At 33.2% G+C, this 25715-nt stretch overlaps 3 protein-coding genes and 1 non-coding gene across 8 annotated transcripts; 3 read left to right on the top strand and 1 right to left on the bottom strand.

Moving 5' to 3' along the window:
• Nucleotides 1-522: 522 nt before the first annotated feature.
• On the top strand, nt 523-6114 carry LOC7495502 (phosphatidylinositol/phosphatidylcholine transfer protein SFH12). 2 transcript variants are annotated; one of them, XM_024605837.2, is made up of 15 exons: nt 523-703; nt 845-952; nt 1265-1517; nt 1667-1766; nt 1901-2167; nt 2438-2515; nt 2619-2720; nt 2797-2846; nt 3061-3160; nt 3269-3364; nt 3505-3570; nt 3806-3881; nt 5167-5549; nt 5656-5730; nt 5819-6114. In XM_024605837.2, the coding sequence occupies exons 2-15, from the start codon at nt 913-915 to the stop codon at nt 5828-5830; spliced, it is 1698 nt and encodes a 565-aa protein (XP_024461605.1). In that variant the 5' UTR covers nt 523-703; nt 845-912; the 3' UTR covers nt 5831-6114. The 2 variants fall into 2 exon arrangements, with proteins under 2 accessions (XP_024461605.1, XP_024461606.1); XM_024605838.2 differs by having other exon boundaries at nt 526-703; nt 5170-5549.
• Nucleotides 6115-6430: 316 nt separating this feature from the next.
• LOC18101221 (transcription factor bHLH110) lies at nt 6431-9503 on the bottom strand. 2 transcript variants are annotated; one of them, XM_024605839.2, is made up of 7 exons: nt 8765-9499; nt 7715-8312; nt 7449-7574; nt 7291-7356; nt 7110-7175; nt 6923-6982; nt 6431-6706 (listed from the first exon to the last, which is right to left on the bottom strand). In XM_024605839.2, the coding sequence occupies exons 1-7, from the start codon at nt 8905-8907 to the stop codon at nt 6590-6592; spliced, it is 1176 nt and encodes a 391-aa protein (XP_024461607.1). In that variant the 5' UTR covers nt 8908-9499; the 3' UTR covers nt 6431-6589. The 2 variants fall into 2 exon arrangements, with proteins under 2 accessions (XP_024461607.1, XP_024461608.1); XM_024605840.2 differs by lacking the exon at nt 6431-6706 and having other exon boundaries at nt 6970-6982; nt 7291-7351; nt 8765-9503.
• Nucleotides 9504-11872: 2369 nt separating this feature from the next.
• TRNAH-GUG (transfer RNA histidin (anticodon GUG)) lies at nt 11873-11944 on the top strand. Its single transcript has one exon. It is a non-coding gene; the product is annotated as a tRNA-His (tRNA).
• A 2771-nt stretch (nt 11945-14715) lies between these two features.
• On the top strand, nt 14716-17515 carry LOC7480142 (mitogen-activated protein kinase 7). 3 transcript variants are annotated; one of them, XM_024604915.2, is made up of 3 exons: nt 14716-15606; nt 15830-16256; nt 16655-17515. In XM_024604915.2, the coding sequence occupies exons 2-3, from the start codon at nt 15834-15836 to the stop codon at nt 17336-17338; spliced, it is 1107 nt and encodes a 368-aa protein (XP_024460683.1). In that variant the 5' UTR covers nt 14716-15606; nt 15830-15833; the 3' UTR covers nt 17339-17515. The 3 variants fall into 3 exon arrangements, with proteins under 3 accessions (XP_024460683.1, XP_002310268.1, XP_024460682.1); XM_002310232.4 differs by having other exon boundaries at nt 14718-15610; XM_024604914.2 differs by lacking the exon at nt 14716-15606 and adding an exon at nt 15630-15745.
• The last annotated feature ends 8200 nt before the right edge of the window (nt 17516-25715 follow it).

Below are 25715 nucleotides of genomic sequence, written 5' to 3'. Positions count from 1 at the left end.
ATATTTTCAAAAAAATAAAATAAAAAACAACTCTTACAGCTCTTCCCCAACAGTCACTATTACAGCTTTTATATCGAAAGGCAAAGGATGCCTCGAAGTTTCCCTAGTTGTTATAAGGGAGATCATCATTACCCAGAATATAGCAAGGCCAAATTGTGATTCAGAGAAATTTGACATGAAACATCGCGCCGTTAACATTAGGGTAAATTTCTCTGATCCAAGGACAAGAAATAGGATCAACTCAGGAGTTTGTTTATTGCCACGTAGCATAGAGACAAGTGTCGCTTAAGCTGTCTGTTCAGAAGTAGAACAATGTTTTTTTAAGGGAAATGTGACAGATAGATTGCTGTTTGGAAACCATTTTCAATTTTTCTGTCAAGGAAACAAAGTGGTGGCCTTCCACTCTCTCCCCCCATTAATCTCCCTGTCTTAGCAAAGTACACCTAGCTTAAAAAAAACAACCCACTCACTATCTATGGCTTATGAGAATTGGTCAAGAATAACAACATTAACAAGAAGAAGAAGAAGAAGATCAGCATTTATCATTAAAAATAAACATAAGAAAAAAATTGCCGATATACTTGTCTACCCTTCCCGCGTCGTGTGCGCCTCACTGTCCCTCTCCGCAAAAATCTCCACAAATTATTTGTTTTTTCTTTCTATTTGTAGCCCTTCCTCACATTTTCACTCACTCTTTGCGAAGGTACCCTCTCGCTCTCTCTCTTTCTTTCAATCTTCATTTTTTTCGTTTTGTTGAAGGAAGAAAATTGCTTGCTTGTTTGTTTTGTGTTTGTGTTTTTGTAATTTGTTTTTCTCTTTTTGGTGTTATAATGGTGAAATGCAGGCATTTGGCTAAGGCTTTTGGTTGGTTGTGGCATCGTTTTTTATGTAAAGAGCACATTTCTCACACCAATGGCAACAGCAGTTTGTGTACCTTTGTCTCCCAACCCAGGTTAGCTACCTAATTCAATCTTGCATTTCAATGTGTTTTTATCAACTAGTCACATTGAAAAGGCTATCATTTATTCATCAAGGTCACTTCTTTTCTAATTTAACAACTTCTGTTTCTTGTACATTTAGTAGTGTTAGTCATCATGTATTTTCTGATTGAGCAAATTCCTTTATGTTTGGATTTTGAGTTTATATCTCATCTTCTAGGATATATGGCTAAGGTGGATATTTTGTACGAGTTTAGGCCAATTTTATGCTTTCATATTCTGATGCGTCTTGTTAATCTTTAGTCGTGCTTGCTCTGTGTTTGCAGTGCCAGAGATGGAACATTCTGGGGATGAGAGGAAGAAAAGAATTGAATCACTGAAAAAGAAGGCCATTAGTGCCTCCAACAAATTCAGGCATTCATTAACAAGAAAGGGTCGCAGAAGCAGCAAAGTCATGTCCGTTGAAATTGAGGATGTGCACGATGTAGAGGAGCTAAAGGTTGTCGATGCTTTCCGTCAAGTGCTTATATTGGAGGAATTGCTTCCTTCAAAGCATGATGATTATCATATGATGCTCAGGTTTATTCTTCTTCTGGTTTCATGCTCAATGGTTTGATTGAATTTGTTTTTCCAGATTTGATTCTCATCCATTTTGAAATACATAAATAATCTTAAATAATCTGTATGTATACTTTATTAATCTTTAGATTTATCCTCTGATAATGTAGATTCTTGAAGGCCAGGAAATTCGATATCGAGAAAACAAAGCAAATGTGGTCTGATATGCTTCAGTGGAGGAAGGAATTTGGTGCTGACACAGTCTTGGAGGTATTGATCATACAAATGGCTTTATTAAAATATCTTTTATTATCTTGATTTAGTCCATAATCCACCTAGACAACCCCACTGAGCATTGACTGAGTCTCATGAGGTTCTTTTCCTGCTATTTTCCTATTTTTCAGGAGTTCGAATTCCAGGAACTCAGTGAAGTCTTGGAACATTATCCCCAAGGGCATCATGGAGTAGATAAAGAAGGAAGACCTGTTTACATTGAGCAATTAGGCAAAGCAGATCCTGCCAAGTTACTGCAAGTCACATCCATGGACCGCTATGTCAAATACCATGTACGAGAGTTTGAGAGAACTTTTGATGCCAAGTTTCCAGCTTGTTCACTAGCAGCAAAGAGGCACATTGATCAAAGTACAACCATCTTGGATGTGCAAGGAGTGGTATGTTTGAACCATAATGATTGATGTGGGTAAATAAAACAATTGTCATCATGTGTATTAATGTGATTTAAGATTTAGATTATCATGAATCCTTCATGTGGCTTTCAAAGGTTCAGCACAGTCAGTAGAAGGGATAGTAGTGGGGTTCTAGACGAATGTTAGGGTGACCTTCAAACATGTGTTCCTTTTCTTTCCCTTATTCTATAGACCATAATACAAATTATAATTACCTCAGAAGTAGTTATTCACTCTCACAATTAATAATTACAGGGCCTCAAAAGCTTAACTAAAGCTGCAAGGGATCTCATCTCTCGCCTTCAGAAGATTGATGGTGACAATTATCCTGAGGTACGAACCTGTGTGTTTTGTCTTAGATTCGCAAAAGCAATAACTTTTCCTTGGCAATGACATAATAATTGTGATTTGGTGTGAATTGTTGGCTTCTTGGCAGACCTTGAACCGCATGTTCATCATCAATGCGGGTTCTGGATTCAGGATGCTGTGGAATACCATTAAATCTTTCCTTGACCCTAAAACCACAGCAAAGATCCATGTAAGTGTACACATTTCAATTCTGAATTGCTAGTTTGATGTAGGAAATTATCTAATTACAATATATCATTCACCAGGTTCTTGGCAATAAGTATCAGAGCAAATTGCTTGAGATAATTGATGCCAGGTAAGTTCATAAATGGCTGTTTACACAACCATCTTTCTCGTCTCAGTTTCTAGTCTTCACAATTGTATTCACTCTTTTCTCCAAGTTATACGCTGTGTAATCACCTGTCCCCATATGCTTATATTTTCTGTTCACAAATCATGTGGCCTTTTTTTCCTAGCCTCTTTTTATTTCCTTTCTCCCTTTTGATCGCAACGGATGGCTTTTGTATCAGTGAGTTGCCAGAGTTTCTTGGAGGTACTTGCACCTGTGCTGACAAAGGAGGCTGTATGCGTTCTGATAAAGGCCCTTGGAATGACCCAGAGATTATGAAGGTGATCTGCAATTCTTAGAGCAACTTCTTCTGCTTACTACAGCTGAACTGACCATCTTATCTAGTTTCTTGTAGAATTCGATTTCTTATTCGATTCAGTGACTTGCAGATGGTTCAAGATGGCGATCACAAATGTGCAAAGAAATGCGGAACTCATTATCCTGATGAAAAAACAATCTGTGAGGATGACCTAAGCAACTCAAAGGTTTAATATTGAATATTCACTTCTCATTCTATTTCCCCTTTTGGCATATCTGAGCAGCCAAATTATTTCTTTGCTCCGAGTAGTTTGCTTTCTTCATGACGTGAGTTTTGAGCTACTCTTACTTCCTATTCGATTGACAGCTGCATGAGGCTCCTAAGGTGGAGTCAGCTCCACAGCTTCCACAGCCCTCCTTTGTTCCTGAGAAGGTACAAGTCTAACAAAGTTTCTCTGACTTTATGTTTGTCATTGCAGCACAACCGTGTTTCTGAAATTTTTTTAATTTTTTAGCTTTAAATTTTTTGGAGTGTTTTTTATTGTTTTAATATGCTGATCTCAAAAATAAAATAAAAAATATTATTTTAATATTTTCTTTATTCCCCTTTGCCTGACAGTTCAAATGCCTTTTCCTTTTACCTTTTTACTGGAAAATTCAACCTGCAGGCTTACAAGCTAGAGGACTATCAGCTTATGGTTGATAAATCTGTGGATATGAGCTGGAAAAAAGTGGTAAACAATGGTAAGTTTGCTCTTTCCAAAGGCACATTACTTGCTAATATGATTAAATTAAGTATATTACTGTGATTTCTGACTGAATTTTAATTGAACCTACAAATAGTATGAAAAATAAAAGAATGAATTATTGGTATATTTTTTTTTACTATAATTATAAGATATGATTCAAGGTCGACTCAGTAACAATGCCGTGATAGGCCACCTCCTTGGACGGTATCTTATAACTAGGTTTTTTACTATATCTTTATAAAATCTTGCCATTTAATTTAATCGTTGGAAAAAAAAAGGCACAGAAATGGATTGACAGTTCGACACTGTTACTGATGACATTTAAACAGAGAAATGGGAAAATAATTAAAAAAAAATTGGATATGCTTTCTTTTTTAAGCAATTTGCTTATCATGCTAAGATTATTTGGACGGAAGTTGGTTTGAAGAATATAGATAGTGACAGGACAATAAAAAATTCATCTGCAAAAATTTTCTTCATTTAGGAGTCTTCAAATTTCCATCTCCTGGCCATGAGCACATGTATACATGGACGGTCCGACCTTTTTAATATATAGTTTTTTTTTAATAAAGCATGAGTTTTTTTAACATATGTAGTTAAAGTAATTTCCTTATAATTGTCATATAATTTCTGTTCAAAGTAGTGATTACAATTATAAGAACTGATCATGCAGTGTAATATTTATTATTTTTGAAGTGCTTATTGTAGCTGTAGAGAAAGTTTTTCTTCAACAACAATGCATGTATAATATTGTGATTTAGCATATTATTTAGATTTAAGATATCATCTTTAATTTGGATTTTTTTTTTTGCAATCTTTTATCTTCTTTTTTTCCTAATAATATCTTGAATATTTTCGTGATATGATGATGTCATAGTTTTTGAAATTGATCCAAGGGTTTTTTTTATGTTTTGAAATTGTGATATGAGGATGTTTTATTTCTGGGTTGATGATTTAATGTATATTTTGTTTTCGATATTTTTTAGCATTGGTTTTGTACAAAGTGTTTTTGAAATTGATTTTAGATATTGTTTTATATTTCTGTGTGGTTTTCCTTCATGAAAAAAAAAATCTTTTTTTTTTATAAGATAATATTAGTTTCTCCTGAAAAGCACTATTTTCCTTCTTAAGAAATCATGACATGCAGATTATTCCAAGTTTTAATTATCATTATGTTGGTGACAAAACGATATGAGAAATTTGTCTTGCGTGAGTGAAATTCAGGGCATATATCCAGCTATGTTCAAGATGTTGATCAAAGTTTCTATAATTTTCAAAAGCAGATTGCTATACTCAGTATGATGCTTGCAAGGCTCCCCAGGCAATCAACTCACCACTCTTCACTGGTGTCATGGCTTTGGTTACGGGCATTGTCACCATGATTAAAGTGACACGCAATGTTCCCAGGAAGCTGACCGATGCCACCATCTACTCCAATCCTGACTATTGCGATGACACATCGGTGAAAGGCCGGGAACAACAGTCACCTGCCACCTCTAGTGCAGATTACATGACTGTCTTGAAGCGCATGGCTGAATTGGAAGATAAAGTGAGTGTTTTGAGTTCTAAGCCTGTTTCCATGCCACCCGAAAAGGAGGAAATGTTGAATGCTGCTATAAGCCGTGTTGAGGCCTTGGAGCAAGAGCTTATGGCAACCAAGAAGGTATTTCAACATGGAAATGAATGCGTGGTAGTGAATACAGAGTTAATAAAAACAGAAACTATAAATTAGAATTCTCATTTGTATCAATTACTCCTTGCTTATTCAGGCTCTCGAGGACTCACTTGCTCAACAAGCAGAGCTTGTCGCTTATCTTGAGAAGAAGAAGAAGAAGAAGAAGATGGTACAGTACTAATATACATCATAAGTTTGCTCAGCTTTGGAATTTTAATGGCTATATCATGTTTAATATTGTTTGGCCTGTGATGCAGTTGTTCTGGTAAAGGAAGAGAAGCTGGATGCTGAAAGGTGCTTAAAGAACTGCTGTTGTGATTTTCTGTTTTGAAGTATACTCCATTGCGTGCTCTCTTGTTCAAATTCGTGTATATAGCAATTAAAGGTTTTGTGAAGATCCAATTTGCGTTTCTAACACACATGTATCTTCAATAAATCCTGGTGTCTTACAACTCTATATAATATATATCTTGTAAAAACATCTGAACACCTATTACTTGTCTACCGAGAGTGATCAAAGGGAGAATAATATCTCTCAGTTTATACTGTACAAGTACTCTTAAATATCCTTTAAGCATTTACCCTGCTATGAAGAGCAGTCTCGTGACTCAAAAGTTAGGCAAGCATGACCTCTGAGACGTATCAGTTCCTTGAAGAATGACTTCAGATGTTCATAGATTCATCTGTCCTTAACTCACAGACAATATGAAACCAAGGCAGGCTTCCAAATAATCCCTTTCGCCTTGTTAATCTGTGGTTGTGGCCAACAGAAGAAAATGTCTTCTAATTGACTGTTATTCTGCACTAGTAAAGAAACTACTTTCTACAATTTGATGTTTGAAAGGGATGTGAATTTATGAGGTACAAACTGATAAAAGAAAGACTTGTTTATTCCAAGAATCAATTGTTGCATTACTAAAACTAAACATTTCACATAGAAAACCTATCTTTATTACAGCCTTGAGCTCATCATGAAATCTTCGAACTTCTTTCTCATATGCTATCTTCAATTCTTTCCTTGCGGATCTTTAGATGTCGCCATTGCATGTGTTGAAGAATGATACACAAGATAGAGGCACAAGGCATAACCCTCTACTTCTGAGATCTGTCTTTTGTTGTCCCTTCCCATCTTCTTCATTTGAACTCTGTTAACAATACATTGATGATCACATTAAAGAAATTAACTGAATGAAAATAAGTACAATGGTTCTCAAACTTCCCTTGGAAACAAATATATATATATATATATATATATATATATATATATATATGTAACTATGTATGTATGTATTTTTGGTACAACGGATGATCTAATGAGATACTTGTAACTATGAGGAAACTTCCCTAGAAGAATTTCTTACCACTTGCGTTGTTCTAGCTGGCTGGATGTTTGATGACTTCATATACGGCACGCTCAGTGTCTGTCAGCAACAAGGACTAAATAAAGTTAGTAAGAAGAACAAAATCCACCAGTTTATCAAGTTAAGAGTGAAGTATGTTAGTTTGATAGTATTACTATGGACAGAAAAATGGAGAGGGATAAATCACCTGCACTTGGTCATGAAGAAATTGTATATATCCAATTGCTTCTGTCAACACAGAGGCAGTGTCTGTCTGCAAGTTACAATGGACAAAAAACTAAAAATATAAGCATGGTCAAATTAATATTTTAATGCATTTCTTTAAGACATTCCTAATCAGGAGAATAATGTGCAGATTTAATTATCACCTTGCCATAAGGTGCCACCAACCTCTGAAGAGCTGCAATCCTGTCCCCTAGTTTCTCCTTCCTGACCTAGTTAGAACCCAACTCCACATTTAAACAAGAATCTATGGTATAAATTCTGACTTAATGAAGATTAAACTAATACTGCTTTAAATCATCACCTTCAAAGGGGGGCACAAGGATCGTGGTGTGGACCTGTTCTTCTTAGCTTCTGTGAGAAAGTTCTTGGACTGAAAATTACTGCTAGGTCTCTTTTTTCTCCCAGATCCATCTTCAATGGTTGATGTCTTCAAAATCAAAAGGCGCACTTTCAGTTTACAGCTTTATAAATGAGGTGTACATCATCAGAAATGCAATCGATCCAAGGTGTATAAATAGAGGCACAATTAGAATAACTATACTGAAATTAAAAGATTAAGAAACCCACTTTGCTGCAGCTTTTTGAAGGGCTATCTTTATGTTCTCGCGTGAAATGATCGAGAGTGTTTTCTGAAGACTGGCTAAAACTTGCGGCACCATCATAAGTACTAGTTGATAAAAGATCCACAGCTTGTAAGTTCAAGTCCAAAGAACTTGAAACTAATGAAGAACACAAATCTGATGTTGAAATACTGATACTTGGTAAAATATGGCTAAAATTATATCTGTTACAACCAGATAGATTCTGCAGACTTGCCGTTTTTTGAGCATTAGAGTCTGAAATATGGTGAAGAGAAGATAAGCTGTTGAGAGGCCATTGATTTTCACCTAGATCATGAGAATATTGGTGCTTGTATTTAGATGACAGAAAATATGACCCCTCGACATTAGAGCCAGTGTGCATCATTTCACCTGGCTTGAAGAAAGGATCTGGCAACTCTTCTTTGGTCTTTGCCAATAGAAATTCATTGGCCGTAGATGGTTGGTTGAAATCACTTGCATGGCAGAAACTCAACCCTGGAGTCAAGGAAGCAGGTGGCCAAGACACCCTTGAATTTGGGATGCAATCAGTTTGATAGTTGTTGTTGGTATTACTGTTAATATTCCTGCATGATCATAAATAAGAGAAACAAATGATCACGATACGAAATTTTTTAGTAACATCCACTAAAATCCTAGGTTCTGACTACTTGCGTGCTCACAGACCCTAGAAAAATAACTATAATATTAGAGAAAACGCCTTTCGAAGATTAAGTACATGAACCATTTGGCAAATAAAGTTAAGCTTGCCTAAATTACAGTGAAATAATAAAGAACTTCTTCCTTTTCCAGTCCCTATTCCAGCAACCAAAAGCTGCAGCATGGAACCTAGGAGAAAGCATTAAGTTTATATATAGAGGAAGTAGCCATGCTTTAAAAATGAATCCATCAGAAGCACTACTATATATACAGTGCACTTAAATCCTTGAACATGTATAAGCTTATATACCCGTGTTTCGTAGAGCTTCAAACCAGAAAAGACAAAGTAGAATTCTACTAAGAGAGGAGAAATACTTACAAAATGAAGCCTGTTCCTGGGTTCAAGTCACCGGTGCTGGAAACCTTATTGTAATCAGCAGATTGTGATAATAAAGAAGAATAATAACCTGTAAACTGTTCTTGAAACTGATGCTGGAGGTGGAGATTTCCAGGTTCCATCATATAATTTTTTAGACTTGAAATCCCTAGATTAGCCTAAGAAATTAACTGGGATGTTATCAGAACCTTTCACTCTCTACTGAAAGAATCACCCACAGGAACCTCTTTGTTTGCCTTTAGCGCGTTACTTTCCTCACTTATATTCTCTTTTCACCTCCTTGTCTCAGCTTTAAAGTAGCATGCATGAAAAAGAAAGCAAGATCAAAAACCATGTCCTTCTTCCCTCTCCCAGTGTCACTAGCTTGATCATCACCTTAAAGAAGAAACTTTTTTGCAGATTCACTTTGCTCTAAAACTGTGTTTGGATGGATTTTTTTGCACTCTCTGGATATATATCACTCATGAAAGACGGAACTATTGCTAGCTTGACCATATAATCGAGCCCTTGTTTTGCCTTAAGGCAAGCAAAGGTCCTAAAGGTAGAGGGAAATAATGGCAAACTTGAAACTTGAAATATTTAAACACTTGTGTAATAGCAAAACTTAGGCAAAATGGTGTATAACCTAGGGGGGAAAAACGACTTAACTAAGATTCTATAGGTTTAGCTAGTGCATGGTCTTTTGATAATTAACCTTTGTGTTAACCTAATCAATCTTTTCTTGTGTATTATGGAAGGGAACATTTATATTTATATAAAAGTTGATGAGTATGAAACCCTAATGTTCATTAATTTTATACCCTAATCATGTAGGGGGGGGGGGAGATAATTAAAGTTATAGTGCTGCTAAATATAATAATGTTTTTTAATTAACAAATAATAAGAGGCCCTTCATCAAAAAGAGGAGGTAATACAATAATCCAAGAGCATAAGAAAAGCGAGGCTCAGGGAAAAGGTGACAGGGAATGTGTGAGATTTACATTATGGGCAAGTTTGTCGCTGCCTTCCCTTCATTTCCTACACTCTTCCAGCCTGCTCCTGTCCAACCTTTTTATTCTATTTCTTTCGATCTAGTCCTCATATGTTCAAGTACAAGTTGGTGTCTCCAAAGGTTCGCCTTCTTTTCTTTTCTTTTCTTTTTTTTTGAAATAATTAATTTGGATGAGCCTTGAACATGATTTATGTATATTAGTGGCACTAGTTTTTGGTAAAGGGTTTATTCGGGTTCAAATTCCACTGCTTTCCAACCTAACCAAGAAGGGAAATCCTTGAAAAGAAAAAACCCTAGAGGGAATGATCATTTGAATCAACACATGGATTCTTTTTGTAAAGAAATAGCATAAAAATGACATTATGCAAATTCCTTCCCAATAATTGCAAGCCCATTGGGATTCCAAGATGCCTATAGTACGCTCTAAGTCAGCTGGAATTTTAAAATCTAATTGAGAGAACCTAGTCTGTCTAATCCACTTTCATATATACATAGGCAGGCACCCAATTGGAATCCACGTTGGATGCATTATGCTTTGACATTATACTAAAAAAAAGGTTCTTACACACACATAAACATACCAATTCTATGAAGGAGAAAGGAAAATGGGGGAACATCAAATATTTCTGCCATGATCTCCTAAACCTTTTTCAGCTATTGCCAGTCAACCATTCCCGAGAATTTGTTTCAACATTAGCACCATTTTGCTTTCACTTCTGCTGAATTGCCTCACCTCAGAAGGAAGGATTACTCGATTACACATATATGAGTGTATGATATTCGACAACCCTTCTCCTCTAGCTCGCTATATATGCATGGATTTCTGTATCCATACGAACGGATGTCCATAACATTTTTCAGCTAAATATTAAACTTAATTTTAGATTTCTATCTAAGCAATAACTTCAAAGAGAATAATGCATGTGATGTTGCTCAACTCCACACAAGTGAAGAAGCATATAATATATGGGAAGAAACCTGCTACTTTACTGTAAAATATTAATATTTGATTTAACCTTGCAAGGAAAAATAAAGTTAAACCAGGGAGTAACATACCGTGTAGAAGCAAAGGCCTGAAAAGGGGGCCTAAAAAAAGTCGATAGGGTTAAAGATGTTTGAGAAGAAGACAAGCCATTGGAGCCAAAGAATATATGCTTCCCTTTTTCTTCTTCTTTTTTTCCTTAGCATAGAGAAGGGAAATTAACTCGTGTAGTATTGTGGACCATAATCTTTCTGCTCCCGTGCCAAATACCATTCTTTATGTTTCTTCATTATATATCTTCCATTAGATTTCATCAGTCTTTACACAAAAGCATACCCTCACCTTGTCTGGCTTTTTAGTTCACAATAATTGGTGGTTCTGCGCTCCAAACATTGCCCATACAATACCATATACGAGCTTGTAGCTTGCATTTCATAATATTTGGTAATATTATTCACATATAAATCTATATCAACAGCATGCATAGCTTAGCTAGCACCAAGTGTAGTAGGGTTTTGACACCTTGGTGCAGTGTAATTAATTAATATATGTAGTAGCTAGCAAGTTCTGAAGCTCCACCATCTGCATCACAAAATCAAACCAATTCCTGAGCTACCACCGTCCAAATCATCAAATAAGACAAATCTACTAGCAAGGATTCATTATCCGAAGCCACCTCCTTCATAATCTAATTGTGCCTATTGAAACAATTATGATATTAGATATAAATAGGTCGATGAAGTTATATCTGATATGATCATTTAAATTTGTGAAATAATTATGATATTAATTAAGTTAAAAAGTTGTTTAAATATCCTAAAGAAAAGAGATTTTGGCTTACAACATCAACATTTATTTTATGTGTTCATCAACTTTCTTTAATATTTAAAAAAATAAAGAAAGAAATATGGGAGTGGACATGTTTAGATGAAAACTTGTTGGTTAAGTGTAGAAAAAAGCTTGCATCTTTTTTTTTTATTTTAGAGAAAGGAAATTAGAAAGAAAATCAAATTATGGGTAATTTTTTTTTACTAAATAATGGTTTCAAATAATAAAGGGCACTTTTATCAATGGTAGTACGCTATAATATTTTTACTGGTTAAACTTTCACAGTAAAGTGGCTGTAGTTTAGTGGTAAGAATTCCACGTTGTGGCCGTGGAGACCTGGGCTCGAATCCCAGCAGCCACATTTTTATTTTCTCGACTTGTTTTTGGCTGGGCTCAGACGACAATTGTACAGCCCACAATCTATGTCCCATTCCCTTAATATTCTTGCAGATCCCACACTTTAAACAATCTCTCAACTTGTTGTGTTTAGTACTGCGGTAGCTATTATCATTATGATTTGAAAAAAAATATTTTATAAAAAATATTTTTAGTTAAGGTTAGTTTAAAAAAATAGATATTTAATTAAAACTGTGGTTGAAATTAAGGTGGAAGAAAAGGAAGTTTAATATATTTGGTTAAGAATGTTTTTGAAATTGAGATTATAAAATAATATTAAAATATATATATTAATATTGATGGTTTTAAATTTAAATATTGTAAAATTAATTAATCCTATTACATCATGAAATAAAAAATACTTTATATAAAATATTTTTTATTATTTCATTAAATTATTTATAATTCCATTACGTACAAAATTCATCCGATAAGAACTACAGTTTTCATAATTTTTTAAGCGTAGATAAAATATTATCAGGTATAAAATTGATATTATAATGCCAGTGAATTTAATTCACTATATACTAGTTTTTCTAGAAAAAAAATATTATTTACATCACAGTGCGAGTGAATTTAATTCACTTTAAACTAGCATTTTTTAAAAAAAAAATGTTAAAAAATTTAACACACTGAATGAAGAAAAAAAAACCATGAACAGTGCAAGTGAATTGCACTGTTCATGCTAATTGCAGTGTTCAGTGAACAGTGCAATTAGCATGCACAGTGACGAAAAGCATGAATTCGCTGCTTTTCATTACCTGCGTTCCGAACGTAAGAAACATGTGGGATCCATAAACAGTAACTCACTTTTTTTTCATTACCAAACGGCTGCAAACTGCGTTTTAATTAAAACGCAGCCGCAGCCGCATAACCAAACGGATTCTCAAACCAAAAGAAAACCTCAATTAGGTTGTAAAATGAGTCCTGAAACAAGTTATTTCATCAATTAGGTCCCCATATTTCAAGAGAATTTTCAATTATATTCTCTATCAAATTCTTTTTTTCCCATTAAATTCCTATTATTTCATTAAATATGCACATTATATAGAGAAAAAATTAACCTACATTGATTAAAGGGTACAATTAATAAATGTCTGAAAAATTAGGTACCTGATTTATAAAATTATTTGTCTATGAACATTTTATTTTTTTGTTTTCATGGCAAAGAATATTCTAAGAATCAGCTTACACAACAACTGATATTAGCCCATGATATTGTAGCTTTTTAGAATATATATATATATATATATATTTTGCAATTTAGGATTTTTTATTTTATTTTTTCTATTTACTATTATTATTCTTTTCTAGTTTTTCTATTTTGAGGGAATAGTTTTTTATTTTTGTATTCATATTTTCTAGTATTTCATGTATAAATACTTTAAAAATAATAGAGATATATTTCCAAACACCGACGTTTAGACATTAGACACCCACCCCACCCCACCGACGGCCGCCACTTACGGAACTAAACTCTGGCTTATGATTTAGGAAGTTGTCATGTTTTTCATTTTCCCTTCCTATGAGAGCAGCCTATACTTGACAGCACTTGAGGCTATATATAGCACTACCAACCCAAAGACAGGACTCTATTTTCCCACGAAATCACAAGAGAGAGAGAAGAAAAACTATTGAATCGTTTACTATCTCATGTATTGCATCAAATATTAATAATAATAAAAAAAAACTTAGTCTATCTTGATCATATTAATAGTTATTTAAATTCAATATATTCGAGTTGATTTGGTGAATTGTCGGTGAATTGTCCAGGCTATAAGTTACCTGAATTAATAAAAAAATAATATTTTTATAAAATCAAACCCAATATTTTTTTACACTGGGTTTAAGTTACGAAGGAGATCAACTGTATTCTGGATTAACATGTGGGAACATGTCAGGTAGAACAGAGTTTAATATCAATTACAAAATGCCATTTAATGATTCTACAAATTTATAATTCGATTTGAAAACATGATACTTCCATAACTGCAAATCAACTATGTAATTATCCGGTTAAAAAAATTGGCCGGAACCGGACCCATGTTGGGAAGATGGCCCATAGGATACGCCACAAAAAGTTTGTAACAGTGATTTTGAACCCAATGAATCCAAGGCGTTAGATCGGAAGGAGGAGGGTATGCTATCGGCAAATTAAGGAAATCCAGCCAGCTCCAATAATCCTATGGCTGCTTTCCTCTTGGTGTCTAGCGACGTTTACTCGTCATGCACACACAAGATTGACTGAACTATTAGTTTCAATGGATTAAAAGCGAAGGCGAATATTATCAAACGCGTTAAAAGCATATCCTCCCCGTTCAACAAGAACATGCAAGCAGATGGAAGCCCTTTTAGCCATAAGCTATATGTTGGATTTAAGCTTGGGTTGACCTCATACTTTGTTATTTTCCACCAATTGCCTTTATCTGTTTGTGGTGCTTCTTAAATATTTCAAGTATCATTTTCAAAACGTGCTACATATTTAACTTTGACGAGTTTGAGAGTTTAATGTTGAACAATTCAAAATAATATTTAGATAATAAAGAGATGAGAATTTCAGATGAATATTTTAGATCGTTGATGAAACATTCTTAGATCTTAGCGTAAAGTTTTGATTTTTTTTTATAAAAAACCATTGCTGTAAATATATTTCTAAATTTAATAAAGAACGAACATTATCCTTCTTTATAAATGAAAATTATGCCTCGGATTCAAAACTTAAGACAAATACCACTTGAACTAAGTCTCTATTAGAAACCTTGTTTCCAATTACTTTGATAGTATGAATATTTTGTTAAGATGAAATATTGTCACACTGAAGGAAAATTATTTAGATGACACCTAAAAAATATTGATAATTGGGATATTTTGTCAAATGGAAATAAATTTAGCCGTTCCCCGTTAGGCAAAGGCACCAACCTTGTTCTTTCCGAGATGTAGTAGGAAAGACTTGAGGGAACCAAAGCCAAGCTAAACGAAAGCCCAAACTGACAAGCAAATATATATATATATGCATATTTGTTTGTGCATGAAGAGAGGTGAAGTTTCCTAAAACCCCAAGCAAATTACGTAATAGCTGTTCTTTTGTGTCACAATTTGCTGTGTTGCCTTCACGTCTTTAACCACTGCCCCCTCACCTCGCCCTCCCCTTGTTCTAATAGAGTATCCAACAAAAACCCTGTTAGACCAGATCTTTTTTTATCACTTTCACTGTATAGATAAGATCTCCGGCTCCAATTCCACTGAATTGTGGAAAGATTCTGCTTTTATTTATAGGCTTCTTATTTGAAGGCAAAATGGTTTCTGGGTTTTGAGAGTCTTGCAATTTGGCTGCGTGTAGAGGGAAAAAGAAATGATTTTTGGGCTTTGCTTAGATTGTGATGATGTGATTCTTGGCTTGAGTTGGAGGAGAATTTGGTGGGGTTTGTTTATTTGAGGGATTGAGCAAGAATTGGAGGTGAAAGTTCAGGACTTTGTTGCTTTTTGGACTTGCTTTCTTTGGTTTAGAGGAATCTGTCGAAAGTGGGAGTTCTGTTTTTCTGTGATTAAATTATTAGCAAGAAAAGCTACAGACACAGAGAATAACATTGCAAGCAAGAAGGTGATCTCAAAAGATCAAAGATTGCGGCAAGTAAGTATCAATTCCACACCTTTTCTTTATTCTTCGTATATATATTTACCATAGCTTGTTGAATCATCATCATTCATCGTGTGTGTGTGAGTTTTTTCAAAGTTGTTTACTTGATTAGATGTCATCCTTTAATTGGTGAGTAAGTGAATTGGGTTTCCTTTTATGTGAATGTTGATGAGATTTTGTAAAGCTTTAATTCTTCTCGCTCACAATTTGCAGGGAAATGGCAACTTTAGTGGAGCCTCCAAATGGAATTAGGCCAAGAGGGAAGCAATATTACTCAATGTGGGAAACTGTGTTTGAGGTTGATTCGAAGTATGTTCCGATTAAGCCTATAGGTAGAGGGGCCTATGGTGTTGTTTGCTCTTCGATTAATAGGGAAACAAACGAGAAAGTCGCCATCAAGAAAATCAATAATGTGCTTGAGAACAAGATTGATGCTTTGAGGACTCTCAGAGAGTTGAAGCTTCTTAGACATATCCGGCATGAGAATGTGATTGCTTTGAAGGATGTTATGATGCCTATTCATAGGAGAAGTTTCAAGGATGTGTATTTGGTTTATGAGCTTATGGATACAGATTTGCATCAGATTATCAAGTCCTCGCAACCACTTTCCAATGATCATTGCAAGTATTTTATATTTCAGGTAAATTTTCTCTCACTCGAGTGGTAGTAGTATAAAATATTGTTATTCTTTCTGCTTGTCTTGTGATGTCAATTTCATGCTAATGTGCATAATCTATCTGCAGAATGTGTTTTCACTAGGAACCACAGCTGCGTTTTTTTGCCTCTCTAATTATATGTTTTAAAGTCATGTTCTTCCAGGAGATGCTGGTTTATATTGTAATGATAACAGCATTAGATGGTTTACAAAGTGAAATTTAAATAAGCTTGATAGCTGTGCTTTAACATAGCATAACCAGTGATACTAATCTTGAATAATGATTAAATGTGAATCCATGCATAGCACTAGTTGCTTTTCAATCGATTTGTTTTCTTCTCAATATTGTTCTGCTAGCATCTAATCTTCATACAATATTTTAGTTGCTGCGCGGGCTGAATTATCTCCACTCTGCAAACATTCTTCATCGGGACTTGAAGCCTGGAAATCTCCTTGTCAATGCCAACTGCGATCTGAAGATATGTGATTTTGGGCTGGCACGAACTAGCAGAGGTGATGAACAGTTCATGACTGAGTATGTTGTCACCCGCTGGTATCGTGCACCTGAGCTGCTACTCTGCTGTGACAACTATGGAACCTCCATTGATGTCTGGTCTGTCGGATGTATCTTTGCTGAGATTCTTGGCCGCAGACCTATCTTCCCTGGAACAGAGTGTCTTAACCAGCTGAAGCTAATTATCAGTGTCCTTGGGAGCCAGAATGATACTGAGCTTGAGTTCATTGATAACCCAAAAGCCAGAAGGTACATCAAAACACTTCCTTATGCAAGGAGAATCCATTTTTCACATCTATACCCTCAAGCTGATCCTTTGGCCATAGACTTGTTGCTAAGGATGCTGGTGTTTGATCCTACTAAGAGAATTAGTGTGACAGAAGCACTTCTACACCCTTACATGTCAGGGCTGCACGATCCAAGACACGACCCACCAGCACGGGTTCCTATCAATCTTGACATAGATGAGAATCTTGGGGAACATATGATTAGGGAGATGATATGGGATGAGATGCTTCATTACCACCCAGAAGTTGTTTTCGCAAATAGATAGATATGTTAAGAAATATATGGTTATTTTGTTTTATTTATTAAGGGTAGAATAGTATTTTTATTTTCTTTTTAGTTTAGCCTATATATAATCTCTTTGTATTTAGGTTAAAACTATTCATTTAGATTAATGTGATCACATCATGCAATATCAATGAAACTCCGGCATCTTTATCTTTTAGTTTTGTATTTCTCTTCTTTTATTTTTTAGTGATTGTATAATTTCGATAATATATTTGTTTAGTTTCTGCAATCTGGTATTTCGTTTTCTTTTCTTTTGCACTCGGGTTCTTTGTTTGGTGATTGTGGCTATTGAAAGAAATGATTCGCTTCAGTCTGTAAGTATGAGGTTGAATGGAAAGAATTATTCATATTGGAGTTATGTGATGAGAAATTTTTTTAAGGGTAAAAAAATGTGGGGATATGTTAGTGGAACTTGCATGATACCTAGGAATATTGATGAGGGTTATGTTGCTTTAATAGATGCTTGAGAAGCAAACAATGCAAAGATCATTACTTAAATAAACGATTTTGTTGAGCATTCCATAAGTATGCAGTTGGCAAAGTATGAGACAACAAAAGAGGTTTGAAGTCATCTGTAAAGGTTATTCACACAATTAAATTTTGCAAAGCGGTATCAATTAGAGAATGACATACGAGCTATTTACCAGCAAATATGAGTATTTAGGAGTTTTATTATGTTATGAAAGATATTTGAGATCAATTGGCTCTTATATAATTAACATAATTAAAGGCATGTAGTGCCTATATTGCCCATAGAGAGCAGCAATGATTGTTACAGTTTTTAACAGCACTTCGCAGTGGTTTTGAAGGACTTCAAGGTTTAATTTTGCATTGTTCTTTACTGCCTTCTGTTGACTCAGTTGTCAGTGAGTTATTAACTGAAGAAATACGTATTTAATCTTATTCTGAAAATGAAATTATTTCTACTTCTAATTCTTTTGTGCTAACAGTACCTTCTAAGTCATTATCTAATAATCAGAATAAGCCTTACACAAACATTGCCTTCGACGAGTGCAATTTTTTTAAGCAGAAAGGTCATTGAAAAGTTTAATGTCTCAAGTTGTGACAGTGGAATCAAACTTAGAAGCCTAGCAGCTAGTCATAATCTAATATTCATAGACTACCTCAAGGCTACAAACCACCACACCACAATATTGTAGTAGTAGTTTCATCAGGTCCTTCACCAATTAATCTTATTGCTCAGGTTAAGCAATTTAAGAAGTTTCTCTCCTTACAGCTATAAGTTATGCCCGTTTCTTCTTCTGTAAGTTAGTTGCCTCATAGTTCCTCAAGTATGTCATATTCTGAATGGGTCTTGGATTTTAATGTTTCACATCATATGTCTCTAGATTCTTTATCTTTTGCTTATGTGTCCCCTTCGCCTTCTATTCCTGTCATGACTGCTAATAACACTCTCATGCCCTTAACAGGTGTTGATTTTATTGTCACACCTCACTTATCTCTCCCTAATATTTATATTATTATGAAACTCACATTGAATCTTGCTTCTATTGGTCAATTATGTAATTTTAGTGATTATTTAGACAGTTTGAAATGAAGAATTTAGGTTCTCTATGATATTTCTTGGATATTGAGATAGCCTATTGGTCAGATATTCTTGAGCGGGCTAGACTTACTAATAATAAGACTGTAGATATTCTCTTTGAGGTTAACGTAAAGTATTCTTTTTCTGATGGTTTACCTTTGTCAAATCCTAATTTATATCGCACTATTGTTGGGAGCTTGATATATCTCCATATTACTCATCTAAATATTGCATATGTTATTCATGTTGTTAGTCAGTTTGTTGCTTCTCCTACTACCATTCATTAGACAATTATTCTTTGTATTTTACGATATCTTTGAGGTACAGTCTTTCAGAGTCTTTTACTTTCATCTACCTCTTCATTGGAGCTGTATGCATACTCTGATGTTGATCATGATAATGATCTCACAAATCGCAAGTCTATTACTAGTTTCTATATCTTTTTAGGTGATTTTTTTCTTTCTTAAAAGAGCAAGAAATAATCTATTGTTTCTCAATCTTCAATCAAAGCAAAATATCGTGCTATAGCATCTACTACCAAAGAGATTGTTTGGCTATGTTGGTACTTGCAGATATAAAAGTTTTCATTTTCTCATCCTACTCATATGTATTGTGACAACCAGAGTTCTATTCAGATTGCTCACAACTCGGTTTTTCATGAACGAACTAAGCACATTGAGATCAATTGTCATCTTACTTGTCATCATTTCAAGCATGACACCATTACTTTGCCTTTTGTTTCTTCTTCTTTGTAGATTGCAAATTTCTTTACCAAGTTGCATTCTATTTCTCGTTTTTATTTTCTAGTTGGCAAACTCTCGATACTTATAATTGCCGCATCGTGAGTTTGAGAGAAAATATTAAGAAATATAGGCTTATTTTATTTTATTTATTAAGGGTAGAATGATATATTTTTTTTTTAGTTTAGCTTATATATAATGTCTTTGTATTTAGGTTAAAAGTATTTCTTTAGATTATTATGATCACATCATATAGTATCAATGAAACCTAGCCTTTTCATTTTTTATTTTTATATTTTTCTTTATTTTTTTATTGTTTAACAAGATAATGTTCCAAAATCTTTTTTTCTAGTATGAGACCAGTTCTATATTTCTACTTGGAAGCACGGTGCTGAAAACATGTGCTGTAATTTTTACCGAGATTTTGTTTCAACATTTTGTTTTAGTTTGAGTTTCTTAGCAGGACCTGAGTTTCTTAGCCGGACTAAGGCATCCTGCAAAATTGTAAATAGGTATGCCACCATTTATTGTGGTCTGTAAAATATATCTGGCCTTGTAGCCATCTTCCCCTGAAGTATTGTGCCAAAGCTGATGCATCATCAATATTTAGAATCAGTGATGAGGACCATGAGGTTTCATATTTTTCACCTTTTGACTTGTAGTAATCCTTCATTTTTCCTTCACCTTCATCTTCTTCCCTGCCCCGAAACAGATCCCTTCAGTGCCTAATTTGATAGTCTGCAGGTGAGAATGAAAACCAGCCACTTGCAGCACTGGAAGCCACTCATCTAGCAGGCAAACCATGTATCTCACCGCATGTTTATGAAACAATGGGATTGCTCGAGGGTTTGAAAATGCTAAAGTGATGGGACACCAGGGCAGAGAGATAACTGTTAAGGCACGCTATTAAACTCAGATTTAGATCTTGCAGTTTTGGGAAATGTGCTTCAGTCTCAGCAGAAGCAATCAATTCTGAAATGAAGAAATTCTGGTAATAAAAGGCAATCTGGTAGTGGTGATAGAGATATCTGCCTCCTTTTTAGACATTAGTCAGTTCTAGTGCTTAAGAAAACATCAAACGTAACGATTTGGTTCGCATTTTATATCAGAGTGGGTAGCATCATGATGGTTGAAAGGCTGAAATGAAGAAATTCTGGTAATAAAATTGCACTCTGGTTTTCTACCTTGCAACAAACTGTCTCGTGGTTTGGTATTCGGCAGTTTGAAGCTTGAACTTTGAAGTGACGTGCGGACTAACATATAGAGAGAGGCTTGGACATATTTTGCTGGGGCCTTGTGCCACTGGTCTCGCTTAAGCTCGGCCTGGCAAAACTAGGCCTAGATAAAGCTACCCAGGCATGGCCCTTAATTAGAAATATTGGGTCCGCGCCTGAAAGCATCTCTTGGATTTGGATAGATTTCTTTTTAATATAAAGAAATTGTCAAAGTGTTGATTACTGTTTTTTAATAATAAAAAATTAATCATGAACTATAAATATAATGCATATTGAACAGTATTTTTTAAAAATATTATTATGGTGATATATTAGATAATATTTTAAAAAAATATATTAAAACTTTAATATATTAGATTGTCTATTGACTCTATAATTATGATCTGAAATCATAATAATCTTTTAAAAAATAAGTTAAAATAAATTATGAAGATTAACCAATATATATATATATATATATATATAACCTCCTTCACTAACTGTCCCACAAATAGTGGCATCCAGCTAAAGGTTAGGGTTAACACAAGGATGCAAAAACAGTAAAGCCAGTTGGCACACATCTCTTCAAAAAAAAATTATCATCGACAACATGATCTCCTTCATGAATATATATAGATCATGTTGTCGATATAATTTTTTATAGAAATGTGTGCCGTGTTTATACATATATATATATATATAAAAGTTGGGAAAATAATTTGGTAATGGATACTTTCTAAAATATTTTAATGTTAAAAATATATTAAAATAATATTTTTTTAATTTATTTTTAACATTAAAATGTTTAAAAATATATTAAAAAAAATTAAATCACAAAAGCAAAGGGAACATAAAAGGATACGTGTTTAATTCCAAGATAAATATGTTTTATATGAAAAATAATGTCAGAAATGGAGAGCCACAGGAAGCTTCCAGCCGTCCACTGACTTCCGAAGAACAGATTAGTGAACTTGAAATGGATTTTTAATTGTAAAAGACCAGGTGCAGGTAATCTTGATATTATTAAAAATTAATTTCTATAGTTCATGATTAAAAAAAAAAAAAGATGAATAGTTGAGAGATATGGCCAGATTTGAATGCTTCTTGTAGGTCCTCGTCCATATTGTTTTTGTTTTTCCTTGGGGGGCTAACGTCCAAAAACTGCAGCAAATCACACAACGCAGCATTATTTTTTTCTCAGTTTTAACCATTCGAGATTTCCCGATCTTGTTTTCGTGCGAGTTTAGAATTTCATTTTAAATGGTGTTTTAAAAAAATTAAAAAAAATTATTTAAAATCATTTTTTATATATTTTTTAATTGTTTTATTATGCTGGTATCAAAAATATTTTTTAAAAAATAATAAAAAATATTATTTTAATGTATTTTCAAACTTAAAAAACAACTTAAAATATATTCAAACACCTCTTAATCACTTCCTTCTATTATATTATATCTAAACTAATGTACTTATTAAACTTGATTTGCAGTTAAATTAGTGTAAAGTCGAGGTCATGAAGGAGACAGGTAAATATGAGATGATCAAATTTATTTAAAAAAGAAATTAAAAATACGTTGTTTAATATAAAGTTAAATTAAGTCTTAAGTGAGTGAATTGGATTCTAACTTGACGAGTGTGATTGTTTTGTTGTAAAAAAAAATGTTTTTGAATTTTTTTTATTTTAATTAATTTTTTATGAGTGTAGATTGTTTTAATACATTAATATTATAAATAAATGTTTTTAAAAAAAACATTTTAATATATTTTTAAATAATAAATACTTCAAAAAAATCACCAACCACCCGAATCTCCGTCATTACTGCACTAACTATTACATTAACTCCTTTTCAGGCACGTACCGGAATTTATTGCATTCTCAACGCATGTGACAGTCAAAAAAATCCTCAATCACTGCTCTGGAAGTCCTCGTGTCTGGAGCTCAAATGTATGGACCTATTAATAAATAGATAAAAAAAAAAAAAAAAAAAAACTAGATCAGGTGGACAAAGCTGTCAAGGTCTTATAAATTGCTTTCAAAAAATTATTTTAAATTAACTTTATTATAATTTTAAATTATATTAATGTTAAAAATAATTTTTTAAAAAAAATTAACATATATTATTTTAATATATTTAAAAACAAAAAAAAATTTAAAAAAAACGGATAATAAAAATCTCATATTGCCTTAACTACCTAAAATATGTGATATAGGGAATGCATCAAATTTCTTGCTGGCTATGGTGTCTCCTCATACTGGCTAGGTAAAGTTTTTTTTTTAAAAAAAATTAAAATAATAATTATGTTATTCAAATTGACTCAGCTAAGCTTTTTAAGATGAGCCATATTCACCCACGTTTGGCTTCCAAGTCAAAGTCACAATCCATGTTCATCCCATACATCATGCAGTGTTTGTCTTTTGTCTTCTAAAAATCGAGGGAATTGAAAGAAAAAGAAGGAGAATTCGTAGAAAATATTGTCTTTTATTGTGAGTTTTTTATATGAAATTCAATGTATTTTTAATGTATTATATATGTATATACATTTTCTAATATTAATGCAAATATAAAAATACATATAAAACAAGAAAAGTATAATTATGATAGTAATTAAAAAAGTATAGAATTCATAGACATCTACTCCAAGGTGGCAACAAATGATTGCTTTAGTACTTGAATTATGAACTACTCCACGAGAAAATTGATTTTGTGCAATTATTTTCAATTTGTGTGGTTAAGCATGATAGTAAGGGAAACCTCAAATTAGTCTTCCACCTATTCGCAAGTTCTCAATTGGATCCCTAATCTAAAAACTTCCACAATTGAATCCCTAAAGTTGTCATGTTATTAATATCTAGGCATTGTTAGGGAATGCGACCCAAACAGTGTTTCATGAAAATCTATTTTTTTTGTTTAAAATTAATATTTTTTATATTTTTAGATTGTTTTGATGTGCTGTTGTTAAAATTAAATTTTTAAAAATAAAATAATAATAATAATATTTTAATATATTTTCAAGCAAAAAACACTTTAAAAAGCGACTACCATCACAATACTAAACACTATCTTAATGTTATTTCTATTTTAACTTGAATTTGATGTTCTTCATTAAAATCTGGTAATGATTTGGATATACATTAGGCATGAAATTAATAAAACTAATTGTTCTTGGATTGAAATTGAAAATCAAGTATAAAAAATGAGTTTTCAATGATAAGTTGATAACATGAAACCTTGACGAGAGAACAAATTTTATAGGCAGCCTATATCTAGTTGTTTTGATATCTTAAGAGATTTCATATGCCCACTCGGGTTGTGTTTGTACCGAAGTTTCAATAAATTTTGAATGTTTTTTGCTTCAAATTATTATTTTTATATTTCTAGATCGTTTTAACGTGCTAGTGTCAAAAATAAATTTTGAAAAATAAAAATAAATTATTTTAATACATTTTCAAGTAAAAAATACTTTGAAAATCAATCTCAACCACTCTCCAAAAGAGCCCGAAAAGGGATTGTTATGGAAGCAACCTAGCTATTAAAAATCTAGCTAGAAAAACTATAAGATCAATAAAGTTAATTGGACTGCACCTAGTGGTATGTATACATAGACAAGGAAAAAGGGTGCACCACTTGCCTTTTTAGTGGCTAATAAACAGCATGTGAAAATCATTTCTCCAAATCAACACACAAAAATCAAATCAAATCAAAAGAAAAACAAAACAATCAATTAAAAGATTGAAAAATTTGAGGGACCATCTTTGACTCCTCACTCACTCCTCAGCCCACCGGCAGCAGTCCCTCACCTTCTTCCTTTTTTTTACTTTGCCCTTTAACTATAGGGAGGCCCCGGCTCCTACTGTATAAAGTAATGATATTAAGTATAAAAAGTTAAATTCCCATCCTGGCTGCTTCAAAGAGTCAAAGACACCATCTTTGAGGAAACCTAGCCAAGCCCCACCCAATCCTCGCCCTAGCCTCCATGATAAAAAGGAGTAAGAAATAAAGAGGCAATTTAATTATTTCACGCAAGTATAATTCAAAGTTGATGACTGGCTTGGCACTGTCCAGTGTTCAGCAGCCACATAAGGAAACTTATCTAGGTAAATTCAGGCAATCTGCTTGCACGCTCATGGTTACGAGCATTTTGAAAGTGTGATTTTTAAAAATATATTAAAATAATATATTTTTTATTTTTTAAAATTATTTTAAATATTAATTCATTAAAATAATATAAAAATATTAAAAAAATATTAATTTGAAAGAAAAAAAATTTAAAATTCTTTCAAAAACGTTTTTAATTAAAACGCAAAAATAAATATGGTCTAAGAGTTCTTCGGGTTGTTTGATATTTTAAATATAGGAAATTTGGTTTTTTAGTTATTTAAAAATGGAGCATTCATGAATCTATAAAATATACATATAATTTAACTAGCAATATATGAAGCTTTAGTGCTTCCAAGACGGTCAAAGATAGTTAAAAGTCGTCGTGGTAATTATCCGAATCTGGATTCCAAATCCTTCATTTAATCATGAATGAGAAATTTTGTAAAGTGATTGGATTAAAAAGTTTGAAACCTAGAGTTTTCTAATTATTTCACCATTTAATTAACAACGACTTAACTCTTAATTAGGAATTAATAGCTAAACACGAGCATAAAAATCTATATTATATTCATTTATAATGTTTTACATAAATCTATAGTATAAAAATCTATATTATAAAAATCTATAACAGATTTGAAGCTTTCTTAAGCTAGTAATATAGGATGAGGCACTATTCACTAATGTATTTTGATGCTTCAAAATCTGTAGGGATCGACTTCTAACCCTTTTACACCTTAGGTGATGAAAAGAACAGTAA

The sequence above is a fragment of the Populus trichocarpa genome, chromosome 7, assembly GCF_000002775.5.
Source record: "Populus trichocarpa isolate Nisqually-1 chromosome 7, P.trichocarpa_v4.1, whole genome shotgun sequence".
Classification (NCBI taxonomy): Eukaryota; Viridiplantae; Streptophyta; class Magnoliopsida; order Malpighiales; family Salicaceae; genus Populus; species Populus trichocarpa.
This window is presented reverse-complemented; position numbering and strand designations above follow the sequence as displayed.